The 22624-nt window shown below is 34.6% G+C and overlaps 1 protein-coding gene across 2 annotated transcripts in view; it reads left to right on the top strand.

The window, feature by feature from the left end:
• MAP4K3 (mitogen-activated protein kinase kinase kinase kinase 3) overlaps nt 1–22624 on the top strand; it is a 163632-nt gene that overhangs the window by 81956 nt on the left and 59052 nt on the right. For both annotated transcript variants that reach the window (XM_012653844.1, XM_012653845.1), the window contains exons 3-11: nt 916–1006; nt 9623–9687; nt 11879–11934; nt 12539–12586; nt 15835–15877; nt 17431–17503; nt 22009–22140; nt 22337–22399; nt 22488–22569. In XM_012653844.1, coding sequence (XP_012509298.1) covers nt 916–1006; nt 9623–9687; nt 11879–11934; nt 12539–12586; nt 15835–15877; nt 17431–17503; nt 22009–22140; nt 22337–22399; nt 22488–22569 — 653 coding nt within the window. The remainder of the gene's footprint in view (nt 1–915; nt 1007–9622; nt 9688–11878; nt 11935–12538; nt 12587–15834; nt 15878–17430; nt 17504–22008; nt 22141–22336; nt 22400–22487; nt 22570–22624) is intronic.

Genomic DNA, 22624 nt, shown 5'->3' on the forward strand with positions numbered 1-22624 from the left:
ACTGCATTTGCATTCAGTGCAATTCTGTTTCTCTCCATGACAAGTGTTCATTCAGCAGCCACAGCATGTGACACTGCTCTAGGATTGCCAGATCTTATTTTTGGAGAATTTGGGCAGGGAGGGAGTAAGAGAGAGATTAGTTGCTAATAGTCTGACCAGGCTAAAATACAGTCCCATTCTGCATCCTAACACAGTTGGAACAAGGCACTTAAATACAAGATAAGCCTGTGTATGTGGGCCATCTGGTAACCCAGTACTGCTGGAGTGTAGGCCTCTCAGCTCTACAAAGAGCCTGTGGAGATATATTTGACACACTTGGTGTATAAGGGTTCCTGCCGTAACTTAAAAAAGAATTACTTCTTTGTGTTAAAATTATATTAAATGTTATTTAGTAATAAAGGAAAAAGTAATATGTGTATTTCCTAGTGATGAGTTAATACTGATGATTATCCAAGGCATAATAGTAATGATAGCAAATACTTATATAGAGCTTACTCTGTGCTAGGCACTGTTAGAAGCATTTTACATGTATTAATTTATTTGACTGTTACAACAGCTCTGTGAGATGAGATAGGTTATTATTATTTTACTAAGGAGGAAATTGGCACATGGAAGTCAAGTAATATTTGCCCAGGTTCCTACGGCTTAGTGAGGAATAGAGTTAGGATTTGAATCCAGAAAGTCTGGGAGCAGAATTCATGCTTTTAATTACTATACTATACTTTGTCTGAAATTGGGACTGAAACTATCATTAAAAGTTATACCATTAACGAATTGGTTATGTTTTATTTATAACTCATTAATTATGTTATACTTGTTAATAAGTATAATTATCTTATTGTGTTTTGAAATAATTGAGCATTTTGAAACTAATCTTACCTACTAAATATTCAACATGCTTGTTTTTTATTCTAGGAGAAGACTTTGCAGTTGTGCAGCAAGAAATTATTATGATGAAAGACTGTAAACACCCAAATATTGTTGCTTATTTTGGAAGCTATCTCAGGTACATTGTTTATTTCCCTTTTGACAAGCAGTAATGATTTCATCACCTAATACATTTAACAAAGTAAAGTTAGCTTTAATACCGTGTTTTGTAGTTTTCTTCATGCTTTGAAGATAGGTTATTTTCATAAATGGAATTTTTATTTATGACCTATTATGTTAATTCTGTAACCTGTGTCACAGTCTTGTGACTTGAGAATCCTGGATGTGGTTTCAGTGAGGAAGCTGGCAAGCAAAAACGGACTTTTATGGTTAGTCTTCCTGTGGTAGACTAGAGATCTAAATATGCCATTCTGTTGCCCCTTTCTTCTAGACTAAGGTGAATTTAGAGTCAGGAGCCTCTCTTCCTGATATGTTTTTAATCAGAAACTTTTACATGTGTTTTGTGCTTCGAATCTAAGAGTACTGTATTGCCTCATCCCTTTATTTTGTCCAAAGGACTAGGACCTGTAATTATTTCAGTAACTTATTTTTCTGGGTCCTACAGTGAACTCAAAAGGACTGTGAATTTTCCTCCTCTTGTTCTGTTTTGGCAGGACCAAGCCAGGTTCCCAGGTCATAGTCCATAGGGGATCACCTCAGGGTCAAATCTCGTTTTTCCATTCACTGTGTATGCATTGTGAATTGACTAACTTACTCGTTTATAAGTTTCCTTCAGAGGGAGGGTTGGAGAATATTTTCCTATGTGTTAAAAAACTCCAATATACTGTAGCAGCATCCATTATACTGTAACTTTTTACAGGCTCCCATTCTCAGATGACCCAGGTACTAAACACTTTTCCTCTTCTCATTTGGGCACAGCAGATAGAAGAGACTGGGGAATTCTACCCTCTTACCTTTCCAGCTTGTGAAAAGCCAACTGGACCAGCTCATCTGAGTTCTAACCACTCTTGTACAGCTTTCATTGCCTCACTTTGGTTAAAGTGGTGGATGGGTTTAATGGAGTTTTAAGGAGTTAACTAACCCTTTTCACATAGGGATAGGTACTACCCCTGAGTCAATGACTGTTATACATTTTAAGTGGTTTCTTTAACAGGCAGTTTAAAGCTACTTTAATGGTGAGTGGTTCAAATAGGAACCTAACAGATTCTGCATCAGTTTGTATGTTAGGGAGCAGACCCACCACAGTATAGGCAGTTACTATATCAGCTCAAAGAAACAGTCTCTTAAAATCATTTAAGTTCATTGTACCAAATAATTGATTCCTGCCAATACAGTTAAAATCATCACTTCAAAACAATTTGTTATAATGCCATTAGTCCTAACAGTATGACCTACTTAGGCTCAATTAGGCTCAATTAGGGGAAGTATTACAGAATTTTTCCCCCAAGGGCAAGCTGGTCTTTTAAAGAGAGTTTTTGTGTTTCCCCTGGGACATTGATCAAAGTGTATTTCTCAAACGTCTGAATCTTCCAAAACTGTGAGACCATCCAAAGCCAAACCTGTTATTTCAGGATGGCTCCCTCCATTTATATAGCACCCTTAGTTTGGTGAAATGAGCGTGATCTTTTTGCCAGAGAGATAACAGTGTCTTTGGTAGTTAGGAGCTTCAGTTCTGGAGTCAGATTGTCTGGGTTGAATCCTGACTCTATCACTTACTAACTATATGACTTATGGCAAATTATTTAACCACCCTGTGCCTCTGTTTCCTCATCTATAAAATGAGAATGATACTATCTACACAATGGGAGATAGCTATGAGCACTTAATGGGTAAGTATGTGGAAAATGCTAAGAACAGGGCTTAGCACATAATAAATGCTCAATAAATGTTAACCCCTATTACTACTACTATTACTGCTGCTACTACTACTTCTTAACTATTTTTAAAGTACTATTATTTTAGTGCCTCATTTGATGTTTTTAATAACATGGTTAGTAATGTAACTCTATGATAGAAGTTATTTCCATCTTACAAATAAGATGCTTGAGAGAGTTTAACATCAAGATATTATTTTATGATTTTGTTTTATTCCAAATATAAGGAATATGGAAAGCAGAATTGCCCAGAAACTAAAGTAAAACAGACAAAGTTAAGGTTATTTTTTTAGTAGAACTATGTTCTTGTAGTGTTATATAATTTAATATTAGAAAATACTGGTTTAAATATATGATTTTATTCTGTAACCAGTATAGCTGATCAAAGTGATATGAAAGCAAATATAGATCAGCAACTAATCTTCCTTTTCTCTAGCTCTTTTCTTTTTTAGAGGTTCTTTCCATATTCTCAAATTGAAGTTCAGACTCGGCCAAATTTGGAGTAGGGAATCCTAATGGTTAGACTTGCGGTGTTAGAGCTGGTAGGGCCTAACAGATCTGTCACACAGATCTCTTTTTTACAGAGGAGAGAATAGAATGCTGGATAAACGACTTCTTTAGGTTATCCAACTTCTCCTTATTGGCACTGGAATTTAAACCTGGCCCCACAGATACGTAGTCCTATGTCTTTTTGGTACACCATATTGCTTAGCCTAGGAAGGCCAGATTTAGTCTCGGGAAACATTTCTTGGTTTCTTTCTCAATACTGAATAACTTTACTAAGGGGGAATCTTGTTTGTTTGACATTGATAGAAATCTCTTAAGATTTCCCTGCAACTTTATTCCATCCATGTTGTTGCTATTACAGTCTATTACAACAAATTTAGACAAAAGATTGAGGAAACTGAGTAAATGTTGTTTGACCAATTTCCTCCTCAGGGAATCATACTTACCCTATGAATTTTTTTCACAGATGACCAACATATAATTAAGCTCCAAGAGCCCCTATTACAGGGTAGCTGTGCTCACTGCTGTAGAAATACTGACACTGAGCGCCTATAAAGCAGAATACTTGACATTCTTCTTAACAGGGCCTTTCCTGTTTCACTTTTTAATATCATTAACATACCATACAACAAGAACTAGGCAGACAAAGCTTTTCTCTAGAGGTTTAAAAGTTATATTGTCCTGGTTTAGTGTATATTTGTATCAATATTTGTGTTTTGTGTATTTATAAAACAAAAGAGTTAAATCATCATAGATCTATTCTTTACTCTCAGTAGAGCTTAACTATTGCTTCTGTTTGTAGAGGGAGGGTTGATTTTTTTTCTTTTGGAGACAGAGTCTTGCTCTGTCACCAAGGCTGAAGTGTAGTCATCATCATAGCTCACTGCAGCCTCCAACTCTTGGGCTTAAGCAATCCTCCTGCCTCAGCTGGGACTACAGGTGCAAACCACCACACCTGGCTAATTTTTACACTTTTTGTAGAAACGGGATTTCGCTGTGTTGCCTGGGCTGGTCTCAAGCTTCTAGCCTCAAGTGATCCTATTGCCTTGGCCTCTCGAAGTGCTAGGATTACAGGCTATTGCTTCTTTTAAGCTAAGGATTAGCTTAACTTCAGTTTCCTTCTAAGCATTCCTTATCCCAGCATATCTTTTCAGAATAAGTTAAGAAAATTGTGATAGTCCTCTCAAGTTTAAACTCTTAATAAAGCTTAGGTTGAGAAACAACAAATGATCCTTCAGAGATAAGCCAGTAGAAGATCAGATCCATATAATAAAAATTATATTTAGATCAGATGTTTTAAACCTTTGAAATACAGAGTACTAGGTTAGATGAGCATAATTTATCTTATAATAACAACTTATATTTGTAAATCACCACCATTTATACCATTACACCACCATTTACAAAGTGTCCTGCATTATTTCGTAGTATGTAGAGCGTTGTATTGATTCTGCAGATATAAAGATAGATGAGGCCATGCACGGTGGCTCACGCCTGCAATTTCAGCACTTTGGGAGGCTGAGGCAGAAGGAATTGCTTTAGGCCAAGAGTTTGGGACTAGCCTGGGCAACATGGCAAGACCCTGTGTCTCTACAAAAAATGTAAAATTGGCCAGGTGTGGTGATGCATGCCTATAGTTACGGCTACTCGGGAGGCTGAGGCTGGAGGACGCTTGAGCCCAGGAGTTTAAGGCTACAGTGACCTATGATCGGGCCACGGTACTCCAGGCTGGGCAACAGAGTGAGATCCTGTCACTTTAAAAAAACAGAGAGAGATGGATGAAACCTATCCTTGCCTTTAAGGAGTTTATAATCTAATAGGAGAAATATGCGTGAGCAAGTAATTGCAACACAATATGCTAAATGCAATAATATCCTAAGTGTAAGGCACAAAAATGCTAAGGATGGAAAAATGCCTGATTTTGCCTAAGTAAGGGAATCAGAGAAAGCTTTTTGAATGATGTAATTCCCAAATATTGGGTGTTAAAAGACTGGTAGACCTTTATGTATATAGAAAATTGGAATTTTTGCTAAAGGGGACACATGCATGAAAAATCATGAAATATTCAGGAGATGACTAGTAGTCTCATATTAGAACCTGAGAGGGAAGAGGGCATACAGTCATTTCTTGGTATCCACAGGGGATTGGTTCTAGGATTCCCCATAGATACCAAAATCCAAGAGGCTCAAGTCCCTTATATAAAACGGTGTGGTATTTGCATATAACCTATGCACATTCTCCCGTTTACTTTAAATCACCTCTAGATATAATACCTAATACAATGTAAATGCTGTGTAAATAGTTGTTATATTGTATTTTCAAATTTGTGTTGTTTTTGGTTATATTCCGCCCCCCCCCCCAAAATTTTTCCATTCTTGGTTTTTGAACCTGCAGTTGGTTGAACCCGCAGGTGCTGGACCCACAGCCCTCTGAAGGCCGACCGTAGTTGCAGTAGGTAAGGCTGTGGAGATCGAGGCAAAAAGGAACCGTTTATGTCTTAATTAGCACCTATGGGGATTGAGCATACTTGTTGAAAGGTTTTAACGGTGAGGTAGTATGTTCTGTGAAAGATAGATTTGGGGTAGAAGGGATTGAAACAGGCAGTTTAGTTACACTTATAGTACATATTTATTACAGTAATCCAGGAAGGAGATATTGGTCTCTTGAGTTATATAAAACTGGATGAAATTTTTTCTAACAGTGCTGGGAAGGGGAACAATAGGATCATAATGGGGAATGTGTTTATAAATGTTGTTTTGGATATTAGAATATAAGAATAAAGATTACAGTTAAATCACTTTAATTTCTACCCAGCTACCCTCTCTTTTAAAAAAGGGAAACTTTTAATTTGGGGATATTTTTGATGTACAGAAGAGTTTCAGTGAGAGCACAAGAGTTCTCTATATAGCCATCACTCAGCTTTCACTGATGTTAACATCTTACATAACCATGGTACCTTCGTCAAAACTAACAAATTAACATTGGTACAATACTATTAGTAAACTGAGATGCTTCATTTAGATTTTACCAGTTTTCCTCTAATGTCCCTCTTTTCAGTTTTTGAGAGGAATTAGGAATATATCTTAAAGGTGATCATAGTTTGTTTGTTTAAGCTGGGGTTTCTTACCTTCAGCACTGTCAACACTGTAGGCCAGATACTTTTCTGTTGGGGGAAGCTGTCATTTGCACTGTAGGATAGTTGGTATCCCTATTCTCTATTAGATGCCAACACCCACCCACTCCACCCTCCATTGTGACAGCCAGAAATGTCTCCAGACATTGCCAAACGTTCAGTGGGGGGCAAAATCACTCCCAATTAAGAACCACTGCTTTAAGCAAAAAAATTTGGTGGAATTAAAGATACCTCTCTATACTCACATTGCTAGTGTAATTTTCTACAAATCATTAGTTATGAGGGTTGCAAATATGCATTTTGTTAAAAAACAGGTGCATGGAAAAAATAATTTGGGTAAATAATGAACTAAACAAAATTAGAAAAATTTTTTCTTCTTTTTTTCTCCTCCATCTTCTCCCCTTCCCAACTTTCTCCATCTCCCTTCTTCTGCTCTTTCTTCCCTTCTTCTTCCTCTTCCCACCTTTTCCTTCTTCTCTTATCTTTCCTCCTTCCATTTTGTTACCCTCTCCCTCCTCCTATTCCCTACAAAATTTCTCAGGGCCTTTAATATAGCAGTGATCTTGCTGGTTTCCAAGAAAAGACTGTAGTATGTCATATTTCTGAAACCAATTTGACTGTACAGTAGTTTCTTTATGGAAGCATACTTCACTTAGGATTGTTGTCCAGTGGCCCATACTTAGGAAATATTATGCTGAACTGGGGGATTGCTAGGTGTAATTATAGAGAAATGGGTCACCTTGTAGCCCCTGAGTACAGAGCTCCACCCCCCTTATTGCTAAAGGGGAAGCAGATGGAATGGATTACCTATAGCTTTGAAATGCAGTTTTTGCATATCTGTTTTAAAATGAACCAAAACATTTTAAATTTTGTTCATATTAAATAAGTTATATTAAAACATCTAGCAGTTACTGAACTTTTTATTTTTCACATCGATGATTAAGGTCGAAGTTGAATTATTTTGCCGAATATAAATAATGGAGTAGCCATTGGCAAAAGCTTTGGTCAGCAAACAACCCACAGTAAAGTACAGGGGCCAGGGAACTCTGGTTTGGAGCAGAGCTAGCCATCCCGGCCGGTTTCTAGCAGACATTATAGAGCTGCTGATTCTCAGTGATCTTGATCACACTTTATTTTACTTATTAAATTATGCTGTATATTTGAAAAAAATATATAAATAATTATACTTAGTTCTGTCAGTTTTAAGTCTGTGACGTGTTGTAATGTATGAGAAGACTAAAAAGTGTATTTTAGAAATTATAAGATTTTTTAGGTCCATGAAATAACTATTAGAATTTTGGTCCCTGTATGCTTTAGTACCTGAACTAGAAGATTAAAATAATGAACTCTACCCCCCCCCTTTACTTTTCTGTTCCTTGTAAGATAGAAAGATAATTTTATAAAATAAAAAAAAAAATCTAAGATTTGTTGAGTCAGGAAATTAATACTGATATGGTGAACATTTACCTCGGTGGTTAATTTTATTCCTATTCAGATACTTAGGAACAAAGATTTTATATATTAGTAGTTTGTTGACCTGCACAAAATGGGCTGATTGACTCAAGTCCTTTCCTAATAAGGCAGGTGGCGTGGTGAATCATCAAAAGCCAATGCAGATTTATCATCATAAGAGAGATATTCATAGAACAGAGGAGAGTCATTTTTCCAGTAGACTCTGACCATTGAAGTTTTTTCGATAATATCAAACTTTAACTAAATAGAATATTATAAAGGTGAAGTATTTTAGGGATCTTAAAAACTAAAGCTTTCATATATATAGTCCTGATTTTTTTTTTTCCTGCCTATAAGCTGGAAGGTCATTTTATATGGAATGAATAGAAAATTATATATTTAAGCAAGGGGAAGAAAAGGGAATAGACCAACTTCAAGTAGAAGGCAATATAATATTGAAATATGTATGAAAGCAAAGAACTCATTTCCTGCATTAATTTTCTCTACCAAGGAGAATTGTTTTCAAACTGGAAAGGGTAGGAAAAACATTATTAAGATAGAATTGAAGCATAAGAGGTAAGTAGATAATTATAGAGTTGCTAGACACTTTAAATGAATTTAAGCTTTTAGATTTATTTAAATTATATCTCATACTGAAAACTTAGCGAATGTGATTGTCATCCACTGTCAGTGAGTATCTTTTGACAAATAGGTGTCAGAAATTAGAGATCAGCAATGACCAATTTGCAAATGAAGGGAAAAGGTGATTTCTAGAAGATACGGACTATTAAACCTGATACCAGCCATCAATCCCCAGCAAAACTCTAGGATAAATGAATAATCTTATAATTAGTGAACACTTATAAGAAAAAAGTGTTCATTAGCATGACTTTAGTAAGAAATCATGCTAAATCAATCCCATTTGTCCTCTATTTGGCCTACTGGCCATATTTTGCTGACCCCTGATCTAATTGATTTGTTTATTCTTTTAGTCATTCATGCATTCATTCATTTCTGGAACAAATATTTATTTGCTGGATATTCTTCTAGATGCTGTGAAAGCAATGGTGTCAGAGATATATTAAGGCAGAATCTTTCTTCTGCATTAGACAGAGCTTGCTGAGTTCAGAGCCTTTCTATTCTATCTCTGCCCCCTAAGAATAGTGCATTTCCTGGTACATTTTAAGAGATGAAGTAATGAATTATTGAACAAAGGAATAAGCTATATAAATCTTTGCTGATTATTTCTTCTATGACTATATGATTATAACAGCTTAGAATGTGAGCATGAGAGAGAAATGCTATCTAAAGACAAGCAAGTGTTAAATTTTAACAGTATTTTGGGAAGATCGTTGTTGAATCTAGATACAAGGGTAACATTTACATTTGTCTGTTTTGTTGATGAGAGTGCTACGAAAGTAATATACTTTGAGTTGTGTTGCCATTTTTCTGTGATGAATCTGGATAGGTGCACAAACTGTAGGTGGGCGGGGGGAGTTTTTAACTAAAGGGAAATTTTCTCATTATTTGGAGTTATCTGATGATGACTTTATATCCGTATATTGTAAGTATTAAAACCTCAGGTTGGATTATAGTAACACATTATATTAAATAATTCGTTTACTCATAGGGATTAATTAGCATTTTCTTAGAAAACACATTGCATTTATGTTGTTTTTTAAGGTTTTAGCACACAACCTTAAAATACTTGTGACCTCAGACTGTTTTAATCATGAAGATATGATACATGCTTATTTTCTCTTTATAGGCGAGATAAACTTTGGATTTGCATGGAGTTTTGTGGAGGTGGTTCTTTACAAGATATTTATCATGGTAAGACTAAAATTATATTTTTATAGGGATTAGGTAGAATTTCTTAAAACAGCTATTTACTATATTAAAACATTAATATTGTCTTAAGGAAAGAAAGATATGTTTTATCATTATGTTGTTTGGATATATAAAAGTATTTAAGATATATATGGAAGAAAGGAGTATTTGCTTTGTAAGTTGGAGAATTATATGCAATTGGACAGTTTGCCAGCTCTGAAGAAGGCATGTTGTAGTTAGTTCAAAACTTAAACTTAGACCTATGGAAATGCAATTCCTTGATGGCTAATACTAAGCCAATAGAATATCCAGTTGGTACATAATGTGGTGATGATACAGAGATAATTGATTTTGTTCTCATGTATTCAAGAAACATTGATTAAATGTTTACTCTCTAAGATAGTGCCAGATTCTGGGGAATTCAAAAATGATTAAAACATTTTCATTGGAAAAAAAAAAAAAACATTTTCATTGGGATTCCATGGAGTATATAAGAGATACTTGTAAAATAAAATAATCAGGCTTTACTGTCTTTTCTTTCCCTCCTTTTTCTATTCTGTTTCTGTTAATGGATTATTGTCACAAACTGCAAAGTAAGCTTATTCTTTTGCTGGAGATGTGGTTTTTCAGTAATGTAATATAAAATAACATTTATTTAACGATGTCAGTTTTCTCATAGTATTTGGGCTCATTTTCTAGTGTGGAACCTCCTAAGTAATTTTAGGGATGGATTGTAATAAAGTAGATACTAAAGGACTATTTGGAAGAGATTTTTGTATTTTATTTTACTGTCCTAAATTCCGTCACCTTTTCCCTATGATTTCTTAAAATGTTTAATAAACTTTTCCTTTTACAAAGATTTATTAATAGTTATCTATTGGTGTATAATAAATGATCTCAAAATTTGGCAGCTTACAACATTTATTATCTCTTGGTTTCTGAGGGTCAAGAATTTGAAAAATGGCTTAGTTCGATGATTCGAACTTAGTCTCTCATGAGGTTGCAGTCAGGTTATTGGCTGAGACTGCAGTAATGTGAAGGCTTGACTGGGGCTAAAGAATTTACTTTGGAGATGATTCACTTATCTGATTATTGCCAGAGACTTCAGTTCCTTGATGGCTATTGGCTGGAGCTCGCTGTTCCTCACCATGTGGATCCTGTCACAGGACAACCTGAATGTCTTCGCAATGTGGTAGCTGGCCTTTTCCAGAGCGAGTGATCCTAGAGAGAGCAAGGAGGAAGCCGTAAAGGCTTTTATGATGTAGTTTCAGAAGTTGCATACTGTCACTTCTGCCATACTTTGTTCTTCAGAAGCAAGTCACTTAAGTCCAGTGCACATTCAGGAAGGGAATTAAGTTCCAACTCTTGAAGGGAGAAATATCAAAGAATTTGTGTACATATTTTCAGCTACCATAGTGAGGGGGCACATTTTGAATTTACATTTTTTTCACAAGCTCCTTCTCCCCATTTTTCCCCCTCTAACTTTTACTTACTTTTTTTAAGAACTAACATTTGAATTTTTTATTGTTCCAACATGATAGGTGGGGTTTTTTCTATTTTCTGTTGAATTTTTTGTTTGTTTAATGTTGTCCTTTAACAACTTTTCACAACCTGTTATATCATTACGGTGAATTATTTTCTGACTTATTTTATAATTTTGGATTTTGAGGCTTTTTTTTTTGAGACAGGGTCTCGCTGTGTTGCCTGGGCTAGAATGCAGTGGCATCATCATAGCTCACTGCAGCCTAAAACTCCTGGGCTCAAGTGATCCTCCTGCCTCAGCCTCCCGAGTAGCTGGGACTACAGGCAAGCGCCACCACGCCCAGCTAATTTTTTTTTAATTTTTGTAGAGACCGTGTCTCGCTATGTTGCTCAGGCTGATCTCAAACTCCTAGCCTCAAGTTGTCCGCCTACCTTGGCCTCCCAAAGTGCTGAAAGGACAGGCATAGCCACTGCACCTGGCCCATTCTGGAAATATTTATGGAGCAGCTTCTCCTTGTCAGGCACTGTTCTAAATACTGGAGATAAAACAATGAGCAAATCATACTTAACAAAGCAAAACCCTGCCCTCGTGGAGCTTACATTGTAGTAGAATTGTCTAGCTTTATTAAGTGTGTTGCTTAGTGGAACTTGTAAAACTTTATCATTTATTGGAAAACAGCATTGACTAATATTAATATTAATTCTTTTATAGTAACTGGACCTCTGTCAGAACTGCAAATTGCATATGTTAGCAGAGAAACACTACAGGTAAGTTGAGTGCTAATTAAAAAGTGCCATTCTTTTACCAGGCAGCGTTTGCAAAAAAAAAAAAAAAAGTAACATTCATTATTCAACTGTTTATTTACTGTCCATTACTTGTTAAATTAAGGATTAAATATTCTATTAATAGTTTGGTAAATTCTTGAAGAGTTTTTTAATTATGTAACAAACTCAGATTATATTTACAAATAAACACTTCCAAGCCTAAAGTTTACAATATAACCTAAAATTCAAGCACTATATATTTGTTATTATATATTTTATATTTCTCCTAATACCAAAGAAAGGCTTGAGAATTAAACATTATCATGGAAATTGAAACTTACTTTGATACTAATTGGATATACACTGTTTAAAAGTTATTTCAAACTTTGCATAATTTACTGAAAATTGTCTTAGAAAAATTAACTCATTTTCCTGATATCTGTTGTCTGTGAGGATATCTCATTAAAATATGTTAATGATTGCTACTGGATCTTCTGTAAGGAGTAAATAAAATGTAAAGATTAATACCCAGTTCATCATTAAAATCCTAAAGTGTATTCTGTGATAAAATCTTGTTTATTTTTTCTGGTTTTTTTTGAAACTCTAGGGATTATATTATCTTCACAGTAAAGGAAAGATGCACAGAGATATAAAGGTATACGTTATATTTTTAATATAGTAGTGTCATCTTCATTTTAAAATATTCATATCAAATTGTTGAGCAACGTTGTTTTGATCATTTGATTAATTTGTTACTGAAATATGTTACTATAATAAAAATGAGTGATACTTTGAAGAGTTTGATTTTAGTGAGATTCAGTTCACACTATAAAACTCACCCATTTAAAATGTATAATTTAGTGGATTAATGTTTTAATAATTCATTTTAGCTTCTTTGTAGTTATTTATTTATAAAATGCTTATTCGGCCCATAGCTTTCTTTAAGTTACAATTTTTAGTAAGTTTCATGCTTTAAATCTTCCAGTAAGTTTTGGTAATCTTAAGGAACTATCATTAATAATGTATCAAAATGGATAAATTAAACCTTGGTGTTTCCTCATCGCCTTATATTTATTTAGCTGGCAGAGGAGAGCAGGTGCCCTGGATGTGCTGGGGTTAGCTCAGTGGTACAGCAGGTGCTGTGGTGGGACTCCTGAAGTTATTTCTGAAGATACTGCCATTTCCCTGATTTAGATATTTTTTCCTTTCATTTATTTTTCTTGTCCCTTCTTCCTTGATCATCCTTCCTCTCTCTCTTCCCCTCTTTTTTTCTCTAACATAAAGTTTCTTAACCTTTTTAGGGGGTGGGGGTTGGAACAAATCATGTTGCCCTTTGAGTCTCTGATGAAAACCATGGACTGTCTTCTCATAAAATGCCCGTATGCACATGCCCTCAGATTTTCCATGAAATTTCAGTGAACTTGCAGGTAACCTGTTGAGATCTCCTGCTTTAGGTATTTTTTTATAAGTCACTAAAAGACATAAAGAACTTTGGAGCTCAGAGGTAGAAGAGAGCATAAGAAGATGAGTAACTTGAGAAAGGCTCTGTTTCATTGGCACGTAGATGATCGGGAAGGATTGGCAGGATTTTGTTAGAAGTGGAAGCTAGAGTGCTTTCCAAACAGAGAGAACAATGTGAGCAAAAGTACAGAGGTTAGAAAGTGTGATGCCATTTTAGAGAACATAAAAACTGTATCATATTATTGAAGAGAAGAGAATGTATAAGAGTAAAAGGAGGTAGGGCTGGCTGGGTAGTTTGGTATTCCATTATAGAAAGACTTGTGTGCTGGACTTGAGAATTTGGGCCTAACTGGGAAGATTCTGACCATCAGTATTTCTACCCTTGTCTAAGGTACCATAGTGTATCTCAACTAGACTTCTGTAAAAGCCTTCTAACTGGTCTCACTGCTCCCATTCTTGAGTGGTTCTCTAGTAACTTTTCCACTTGGCAACCAAAGTGATCTCTTTCAATCAGGTCTTGTCACTCTCCTGCTTATAAACCACCATTGGTTTCCCATCATACTCAGCATGAAGTCCAGATACTTTTACCATGGCCTATAAGGTTACGCCTGATCTGGCCCCTGCATTTCTCTGTGACCTCATCTCACACTCCACTCCTCTCTGTTTTACTTATTCTGTTCCAGCCACACTGAACTTGCTGTTCTTGAAATAGAGCTCATTCTGGCCCCAGGTCTTTGTGTTTGCTGTTCCCTTTTCCTGGAATGGCCTTCTCCCAGATTGTGTCATGGCTTTATTCTTACTTCATCCAGATCTCTGCTTAAATATTACTACCTTAGGAGAAGGCTTCCGTTCCCTGCTTTATTTGTCTTCAGAGTACTTATCTCTGCCTGACTTTGAATCATAAGATGGTTCATTCATTTGTAGGTAGTAAGATAGATAGATAAATAAGTGATAAATATATTTACTTTTAGATTTTCTTCCTTTTCTATTTGGATGTAAACTCCATGAGAGTTGAAACTTATTCATTACATAGCTCCAGAGATTAAAAACATAGCTCCTGACTACTAGTAGTCTCTCAAGGAAAGTGGGATGGATAGAAGGAAGGAAAGAAAGCTGGCCATGATACACAAGTAATATTCTGTAAGCTGTAACTTAGGAAAATTAATCTGGAGCTGGGGGAGGCCAACTGAAGACTCTGGAAGAAGTCTAGATTGCTGAGGGCTTAGATCAAGTTAAAATCCCTGCTCTAGTCTCTTCTCTGTCCCTTTTCTCCTTTCTGGTATTATTTCATAGAACTACAGGAGCACATCAGTGGATGAGTGCCACTTAGCTTCACTGGTGCCATTTGGAGTTTGAGAACCTTCCTGTTTGTTTATTTATTTTTCTTCTTCTTTTTTTCTTCCAGTCTTCTGCTATTTCTTCCTTATGGTGGTTGGAGGTGGTAGGGTTCTCTGTATTTTTTCCCCCAAACCTATACTTACATGATTGATGGCACCTTGGACTAAAGAGGCTGCTTACTTTGGCTTTCTCATTTAAACATAGAAAAGAATGGGGGGCAGGGGGACCTGTAATACCTTTGGGATACAGTATTTCTACCTCTTCCAAAAGCTTTGAGCTTATAAAAGTAGTCATTATCTTCTTTGACCTTAGATTGACAATCAAAAGTGGCTAAAGGAGGCCCTGTGCACAGTGATGCACACCTGGTCCCAGCTACTCGGGAGACTGAGGCAGGAGGATCACTTGAGCCCAAGAGTTTGAGGCCAACCGGGACAACATAGAGCGAAACCCCCATCTCTAAATAAATAAATAAAATTTTTATAAAACTTTTTAAAAAGTGGCTAAATGCTATTAGGTCATGCATACAGGTGACATTTTAATTCTGTGGGCCTGTGGCTAGTTGTTTATATACCGTATGGCCTTAAACTGTTGGCAAGGCACATTAGGATAGACAACCTGATGTACTAAACAGCAAGATAAAGTCTCACACCAGCTACACTGGTTCAGCTGATGGTGAGTTCCTAGAAAGGGAGATTTTCTTTTTTTTTTTTTTTTTTTTTAAATAAGAAATAGTAATCAAGTTTAAAGTGTGATACAAGCAATTGAAAAATGCCCTTGTAAAGTAATAGTATAGTGATGGTGTTTGATCAGTGAGGAAATAACACTTAGATGAAAACTAATATATCACTTTTATATTAACATTCATATTATGTTAGTAGCAGCTTTTCTGTAAGGCAGAACATTTTATAAGGATAGTCAAACTGCCTAAAAGATGGATAGTAAATTTTCCTATAAATATAATAATTTAACATTTTAATTGAACATACTGTAAGTATTTCTAGGTCTAAAGCTGTGATTATTTTCAGTATGTATATTTATCTATTTTATGTACTGTCTGATAAAATGTCTGTTTCCTACTTTAACTAAAATGTTCTCACTTTGAAGGGCGCTAACATTCTATTAACGGATAACGGTCATGTGAAATTAGGTAAGTAAATTGAAATTTTGTCACATGCACAAATCTATTCTCAAATATAGTAAGTTTGTGTTTTCCTTTGTAGGATCAACTTTTCCCTCCCCAGGACAGCGTCTATGTATTTTTAGATGGAAATCTCATTGCAGAGCCAATGTTACCTCTCTGTATCCATTTCCTCTTCTCTTAAGCAGGGATAAAGTCCTTCACATAAGACAAATTTGTTATAAAGATACCTTTTATAATAAAGATAATATCTTTTGGGAATTCTTTCAACCTTTAAACCCAGGAAAGTGACTTCTAGTAAGAAATCTGGACAAAATTATTTATAACCAAAAAAATAAACAAAAATTTAAAAATCAGTAACTCCAGAAATCCTACATTCTTTACATGAGCTTTTAAAATAAAATACAGTATTACTTATATAAGAATGTAATTTAGATTCTGAATGTTGCTGTGTTTCGAACAGTAACTTATATTACATTTTATAACTTTTGGTTGTTAAAGTTACAATTAAAATAGAGTTCAAAATGACTTAATTTGGAAGTTTAAGACACAACAGATGTTCAGTATAGTAGTTTCATAAAGTCATATCTGTTAGGTATTAAATGAAATATTAACAGATATGAAACAATTTTGAACTATATAGAATAAATCAAAATTTAAAATATGTATTTATTTTATAAAAATACATATGACACTATTTTGAACTGCAGCCTATTGTAGGACTAATCAGATTTTAAAATACATATCTAATAATTAATATTTAACATAATAAAGTTTTCCTAAGTGACCTCTAAATACTAGAAAAGCAGAAAAGCCTTATTCTTTTCAGTTATCTATTAATTGCCCAGTGAACAGTTCCTATCAGCAATTAAATATTTTTGGCAATGTTATGTGCTTTGCTCCAATACATACTGTTCATGTCTTAGTTGAGAAGGATTTAGAAATCATCATTACTAAACTAGAAAATATTAGAACTCAACATACTTATCTTAAAGAATAGTAACAAATTGTACATTGAAGTAAATTTCCTGTTAATAATTGATATTAGTACTAGAATATATTGCTAAGTAAGATTTTGGGCATATTCTGTTTGGATGTCTTTTCAAGCTATATCAATTTATCAGTAGACTTACTGGTTTATTTGATGTCAGTCATCATGGGTATGCAGAGAGTGAATGGAATATAATACTACATATCACTTCCAGTGATACTCCTTGAATTTCAGGTCCTAGGAATTCGAAATTATAATATTAATAAATCTGGCAGCTTAGATTCTCTCAGCTATCTCTCATCAAAATTATTTGATCTTGACCTTTGTTGTCATTTGATTTATGTGGGGATATATGGGGATCTATTTGGTTATGATACACACTGACTGCTTTTGTGATATTTTAGTGCTAGTCCATTAAAGTTAAAAATTTTAATGTAATATTTAAGAGTATCACACATTTCTGTGAAATCAACCTAATAAAAATAATTATTGAAAGTTTCTTTTCATATTGCCTTAACAATTTTATTTTCTCTTAGTTTTCTTTTCTAAATGTTTCTCATTTTTTTAATAGCTGATTTTGGAGTATCTGCACAGATAACAGCTACAATTGCCAAACGGAAGTCTTTCATTGGCACACCATATTGGTAATTGTATTTTTATTGATATTTAGGTTTTTGTTCTATCATTATTGGATACAACAGTTCTAAAAAATGTAGACTGGTCAAAATTTTTAGGACTGAGACATTAAGAAAAAGGTCATCAATAGTAAAGTAACTTAGCCATGTACACTTGGAGATGGATTACATGGCCAAAAAGTATTCTACCATGTTATTTTTCATTAACCTGAAAATGCTTTCAAGATTGATACAGCTTTCAGGAACCTTCATACAGTTCTAGCTTTCCTAGAGAAACCCAATCCTTGCTCCTACACATAACACATGTAGTTTCACAGATGCTTTTATATCTTTCTCCACTCCCATTTCTAGTCCATATTCTAATTAGTCTTTCAACATTACATTGTTCACAGGACCCTTTACTCAAAACTTTTTGTTATGTTTTGGTTGTCTAAAAGATCAAATGCAGATTTCTTGACATATGGAATCTTCCATGGTCTGGCCTCTATAAACTTTATTAACCTTGATTTCCTCCACAGACTTTCTTTTCTAGTCTCATTTGTCTGCTGGGTATTCTTTGACTGCCCCATAAAAACTATCCTACTCATTCATTTATTTACTCAGTAGTTTTTGGCCACTTAACTGTGTACAGATGTGATATTAAGCACTATCATTGTAGTGGTGTGGCACTAATTGTTACTTCTTAATGTTTTTATACACAGGATATGATATATACCATTTTTATGTAGATTTGTCTTTTATCAAATGTATATTTAAAAAGTAAAATAGTGCTAAAATGGCTTATAAGAAAAACTCTTCTAGTATCTTCTGCTGTCTCTAGATTATCCATTATTCATATAGTTCGTGTTATGATAGGTGAAGATCTTGGCTGTCTTCATTCATTTTCCAATCATCTTATCCTTCCAGTGACTTTCTGAGTCAGTTAATATACTCTTATTGTACTTGGAAAACATTTTCTGGATTTTAATAATTTCCTTTTTAACTTTTTTGGTTTTTGGTTTTTTTTTAAATCCCCAATTAAGACCTCCCATACCTTCCTACATTTTACAGTTTTGTAAATAATTTTCCAGACCATAAAGTCTGTCACATTGTCTGTAAGTCCTGATTTTTGTCTGTCTGGTTGGTTGTTTGGTTTTGCTCCTGGTTTTTTCCTGGAATCCTCTTCCCTCCTAAGTCCAGACTGAATTATTTATTCTCTAGCTCTTGTGTAGCTCTGCCCTGGGAGTTTTTCATCTTCAGTGTGGGAGTCCTTTCTTAGATTCTCTTTCATGATTTACTCCCTCTTTTTTGGGAAACATTTGTTTTAATATCTTTCTGAAAAAGAGTGCATGGGGAATAAAATTTTTGAGACTTTGCATGTCTAGCCATGCACATTATTGTTAATTTGGGTGGGTATAGAATTCTAGGTTGTAATTTGTGAGGTATTGTGCTAGTATTTTCTTTTCTGTGGTGCCCACGGGAAGTGTGATGCCATTATGATCCATGATCCTTTGAATGTAACTCCTTCCCACGAATCATTCCTGGTGTTTTGATATTCCATAATGATAGACCACAGAATATTTTTGTTTGTTTTTCAGTTGTTTTTACTTTTATTTGTTGTACTTGGCATTTGTGCTTTTCAGTCCAGAGATTCTTGTCTTTTCAGTTATTGGAAATACTCTTATATTACTTGATAATTTCTTTGCTATACTTTTTCCTGCTCTTTCTTTCTAGAACTCATTAGTTAATATCTTGGACCACTTAATCCATTAATTTTTTTAGATCTTCTCTCACTTTTTGAAAATCTTTTTTGTTCTACTTTCTGTAAGAGTTCCTCAAATTTTCCTCTCACATTTTCATGATAAAGGTTTCTCTCAAATGTCTGATAGTCCTTGTATTTTGGTTCACTTTGAAGAGCAAGATACTAAGAATTGATTCATAACTCTTTGTGCGTAGGAGGTAGGGTGTACACTTGGTTGTTAGTATTCTAGAACTGGGCAAGTGAAGGAAGCTGGGGAACTCATTGTTCTATATACACACACTTCTACTTAATCGTGTCCTCTCCCTTTAATCCCTGCTCCCCTTTGTTCCTGCTATCTTAGTCTGAAATCTCTCATTTGTCTTGGTTCTTATCCAATGGGAATGAGGAAAGAGTAATTGCTGGGCTTTACTGGGTGAGAGCAGGAATCTGAAGGAGTAACTGTTGACACTTTCAAATACTCCTGTTTTCAGCCCAACCTCAACCCTACTTTTACTACTTTTTAACCCTAACTTGTCAACATTTCTGGGATTCTTTAGGGCTGATTGGCTTGTTCTTTTCCTTGGCACCCAAGAAGGTTTGCCCTGCCTCCTGTTTGCTACATCATTTACTATTCTCCTGTCTATTTTCAGTCTTTGTGTGTTATGGTTCTAGGTAAAATATGTCTCCTGGACTTTTCAAAGGTGATGTGTGTTTATATTTTTCTTTGTTCATTTTATTGTTTTGGGTTGATTTCTGAGAGGAGTGAGGGCTCAAAGAGCTGTCATTATTTTTAAGTACTCCATCTTCTCAATTTTATTTTAAACATCTGAACAAACTCTCTCATTCAGTCCCCAGGGTCTAGCCTGATTCTGTACACATATTCACTAAATGTTTGTTGATGATGACTGATCAACAGCAGCTTTAGAGATTAAAAACTAATGTCATTCCTCTTACGATAGTGTGGGAAATACCTTGGGAACATGTGAAATTGTGAATTAGGTAAAGTTAATTTTTTGAATACTTCCCCTCTATATCTCTCTTTCTAGTATCATGTCTTTCTCAGCTAAACTCTGGGGATATGGAATCTCTCTCTTCCAAAGTGTTAGTTTGGTAGTTATTCAGTTATTCAAAAAGTCTGCTGAAGTGGCAAGTGTCAAAAGTAATACATATGTACCCTAAACATTTCATTTCAATTTAAGGCATATATGTACATTTATTCGGCAATCTTTTGATACAGAACTAAGTCCTTTTCTTTGAGTGGATCACTTATTAGAGTTCCATCTTAGTAGTGCAAACCACACCCATAATGCCTCAACTATATTTCCCAGTTTGTGTTTTCCTAAGGTGCAGGGAGAACTTAGATGTATAAATCATGTGATTTTTTTCCCCTTAGGTTTATTGAGGTATAAATTTACCCTTATTAGGTAGAAGTCTGTGAATGTTGAGAAACTTGTGTGCTGTGGTGGTAAGAAACACCACCACAATCAAGATAAAACAGATTGCCATCAACCAAAAAACTTTCCTTTTGTGCCTTTTTAGTAAGCTTTCTCCTGGCATCCCTTGCCTGTTAACCCCTGATCTGTTTTCTGTCTCTTTAGTTTTACCTTTTCTTCGAATGGCATACAGTTGACATCATAGAGTCTATAGCTCTCCCAGTCTTTTAGAGTTGTCATGTTCTTACCTAATTTGCCAGATTTTTTGGTCTGTCTTTAGACATTTGTCTTTAACAAGTTTTTCTAGAGTGTTCACTGATTTTTTTTTTTTTAACCATATCACGTGTATGCATTTCACACCCTACCAGGACATTTCTACCAGGTACCTAGAATCTAGCCATCAATAAAGTAATAACTGACATACTTTAAAATTTAAGTTTTTATAAGAGCCTCTTTCAGATTAAAAAGATTTTAAGACCAAGCATTTTGAAAGTTAGAGGGCTTTTTTGATTTTTGTTTTTAACTTACTAACTTACTTGACTTTTCTGAAATCTTACCAAGAAGACAAATGTACATTTGTAAGCCTACCTCTTTAAATTGCTCTTTGATAGGGGAGAGTTGAGATGTTTATCTCAATTAGTTGTTTTCAAAATGATTGTTTAGGATTTCAGATGTTTATATTTTAAAAATAATCATTTAAATCAGTGAAATACAAATTTATAGAAGTAGAATAAGACTGTAGGAAAGTTAAAAGAAACAAAAAAAATTGCTGAACTTGGGCAACCTTCCTCTAGATAAATACATTTTTAAAAAGTAGCCACTCATTTTTATAACTTTTCTGTTACTATTATAAAACTGAAAAACCAAATAAATTTGTAGTAAATATGAATTAAATACTAAATACGAAGATTATTGGTACCCCGAGGAATAGTTTTGGTGAAGTAAAAGCAGAGACCAGTTTGCAGTTTATTGATGTAAGGAGGTAGAGTTAAAAATTATAGATTATTTATTGCAAATGTTATTTCTTTATAGAATTTTGCAGGTACAGAGAAGAGAGATTTGGAATGTGGATGAACTTTGGGCATGTTGCTCTATTATAATTGTACACTTTTATAAACCTTAGTAAGTAGTATAACAAAGTAACAAAGGAGTCACCAGTAGAAGTAGAGGCTTGGGATGGAGGGTCCTATGAGATGCCAAGATCTTGGAAAAGGTAGACTTTTTAAGTACTATATATTTATTTTTCAGAAGTCAAGGCCTAACCCTTAATTTAGATAGTGATAATTCCATGTGCCTCTAGGGGAACTATGAGGGAAAATACAATAAATAGAAGTTTTTCTTTTCCGGAATATTTCTTTCAGGATGGCTCCAGAAGTTGCAGCTGTTGAGAGGAAAGGGGGGTACAACCAGCTCTGTGATCTCTGGGCAGTAGGAATCACTGCCATAGAACTTGCTGAGCTGCAGCCTCCTATGTTTGACTTACACCCAATGAGGTCAGTGCTTCATAAAGTTGAAGAATCCTATGCTTAAATTAAATTTTTTTTCCTCTTAGTATTATTTATTTTGTCATGAACAAATGATTTTCTTAGTCTCGCTTTACCTTATTTAGGAATAAATAGTAATAGAATTCATATTTGCATTAAAATGTGAAATATTAAAATGCTGTGTAATAATTTGTTAATTTTTCAGAGCATTATTTCTAATGACAAAAAGCAATTTTCAGCCTCCTAAACTAAAGGATAAAATGAAGTGGTAAGTATTTTTTGTGTTATTTACTTTTATAGTAAGTTGAGCAAAAAAAGAATTGAAATGTAAAAGTCTAATTTTCAAAATTCCTTAGGTCAAATAGTTTTCATCATTTTGTGAAAATGGCACTTACCAAAAATCCAAAAAAAAGACCTACTGCTGAAAAATTATTACAGGTATTATTCTCGCCCTGAAATATATATATTTTTCAAAAGATAAAATGGCATTCAA

This window comes from Propithecus coquereli, unplaced genomic scaffold, assembly GCF_000956105.1.
Source record: "Propithecus coquereli isolate 6110/MARCELLA unplaced genomic scaffold, Pcoq_1.0 Scaffold43, whole genome shotgun sequence".
Lineage (NCBI taxonomy): Eukaryota > Metazoa > Chordata > Mammalia > Primates > Indriidae > Propithecus > Propithecus coquereli.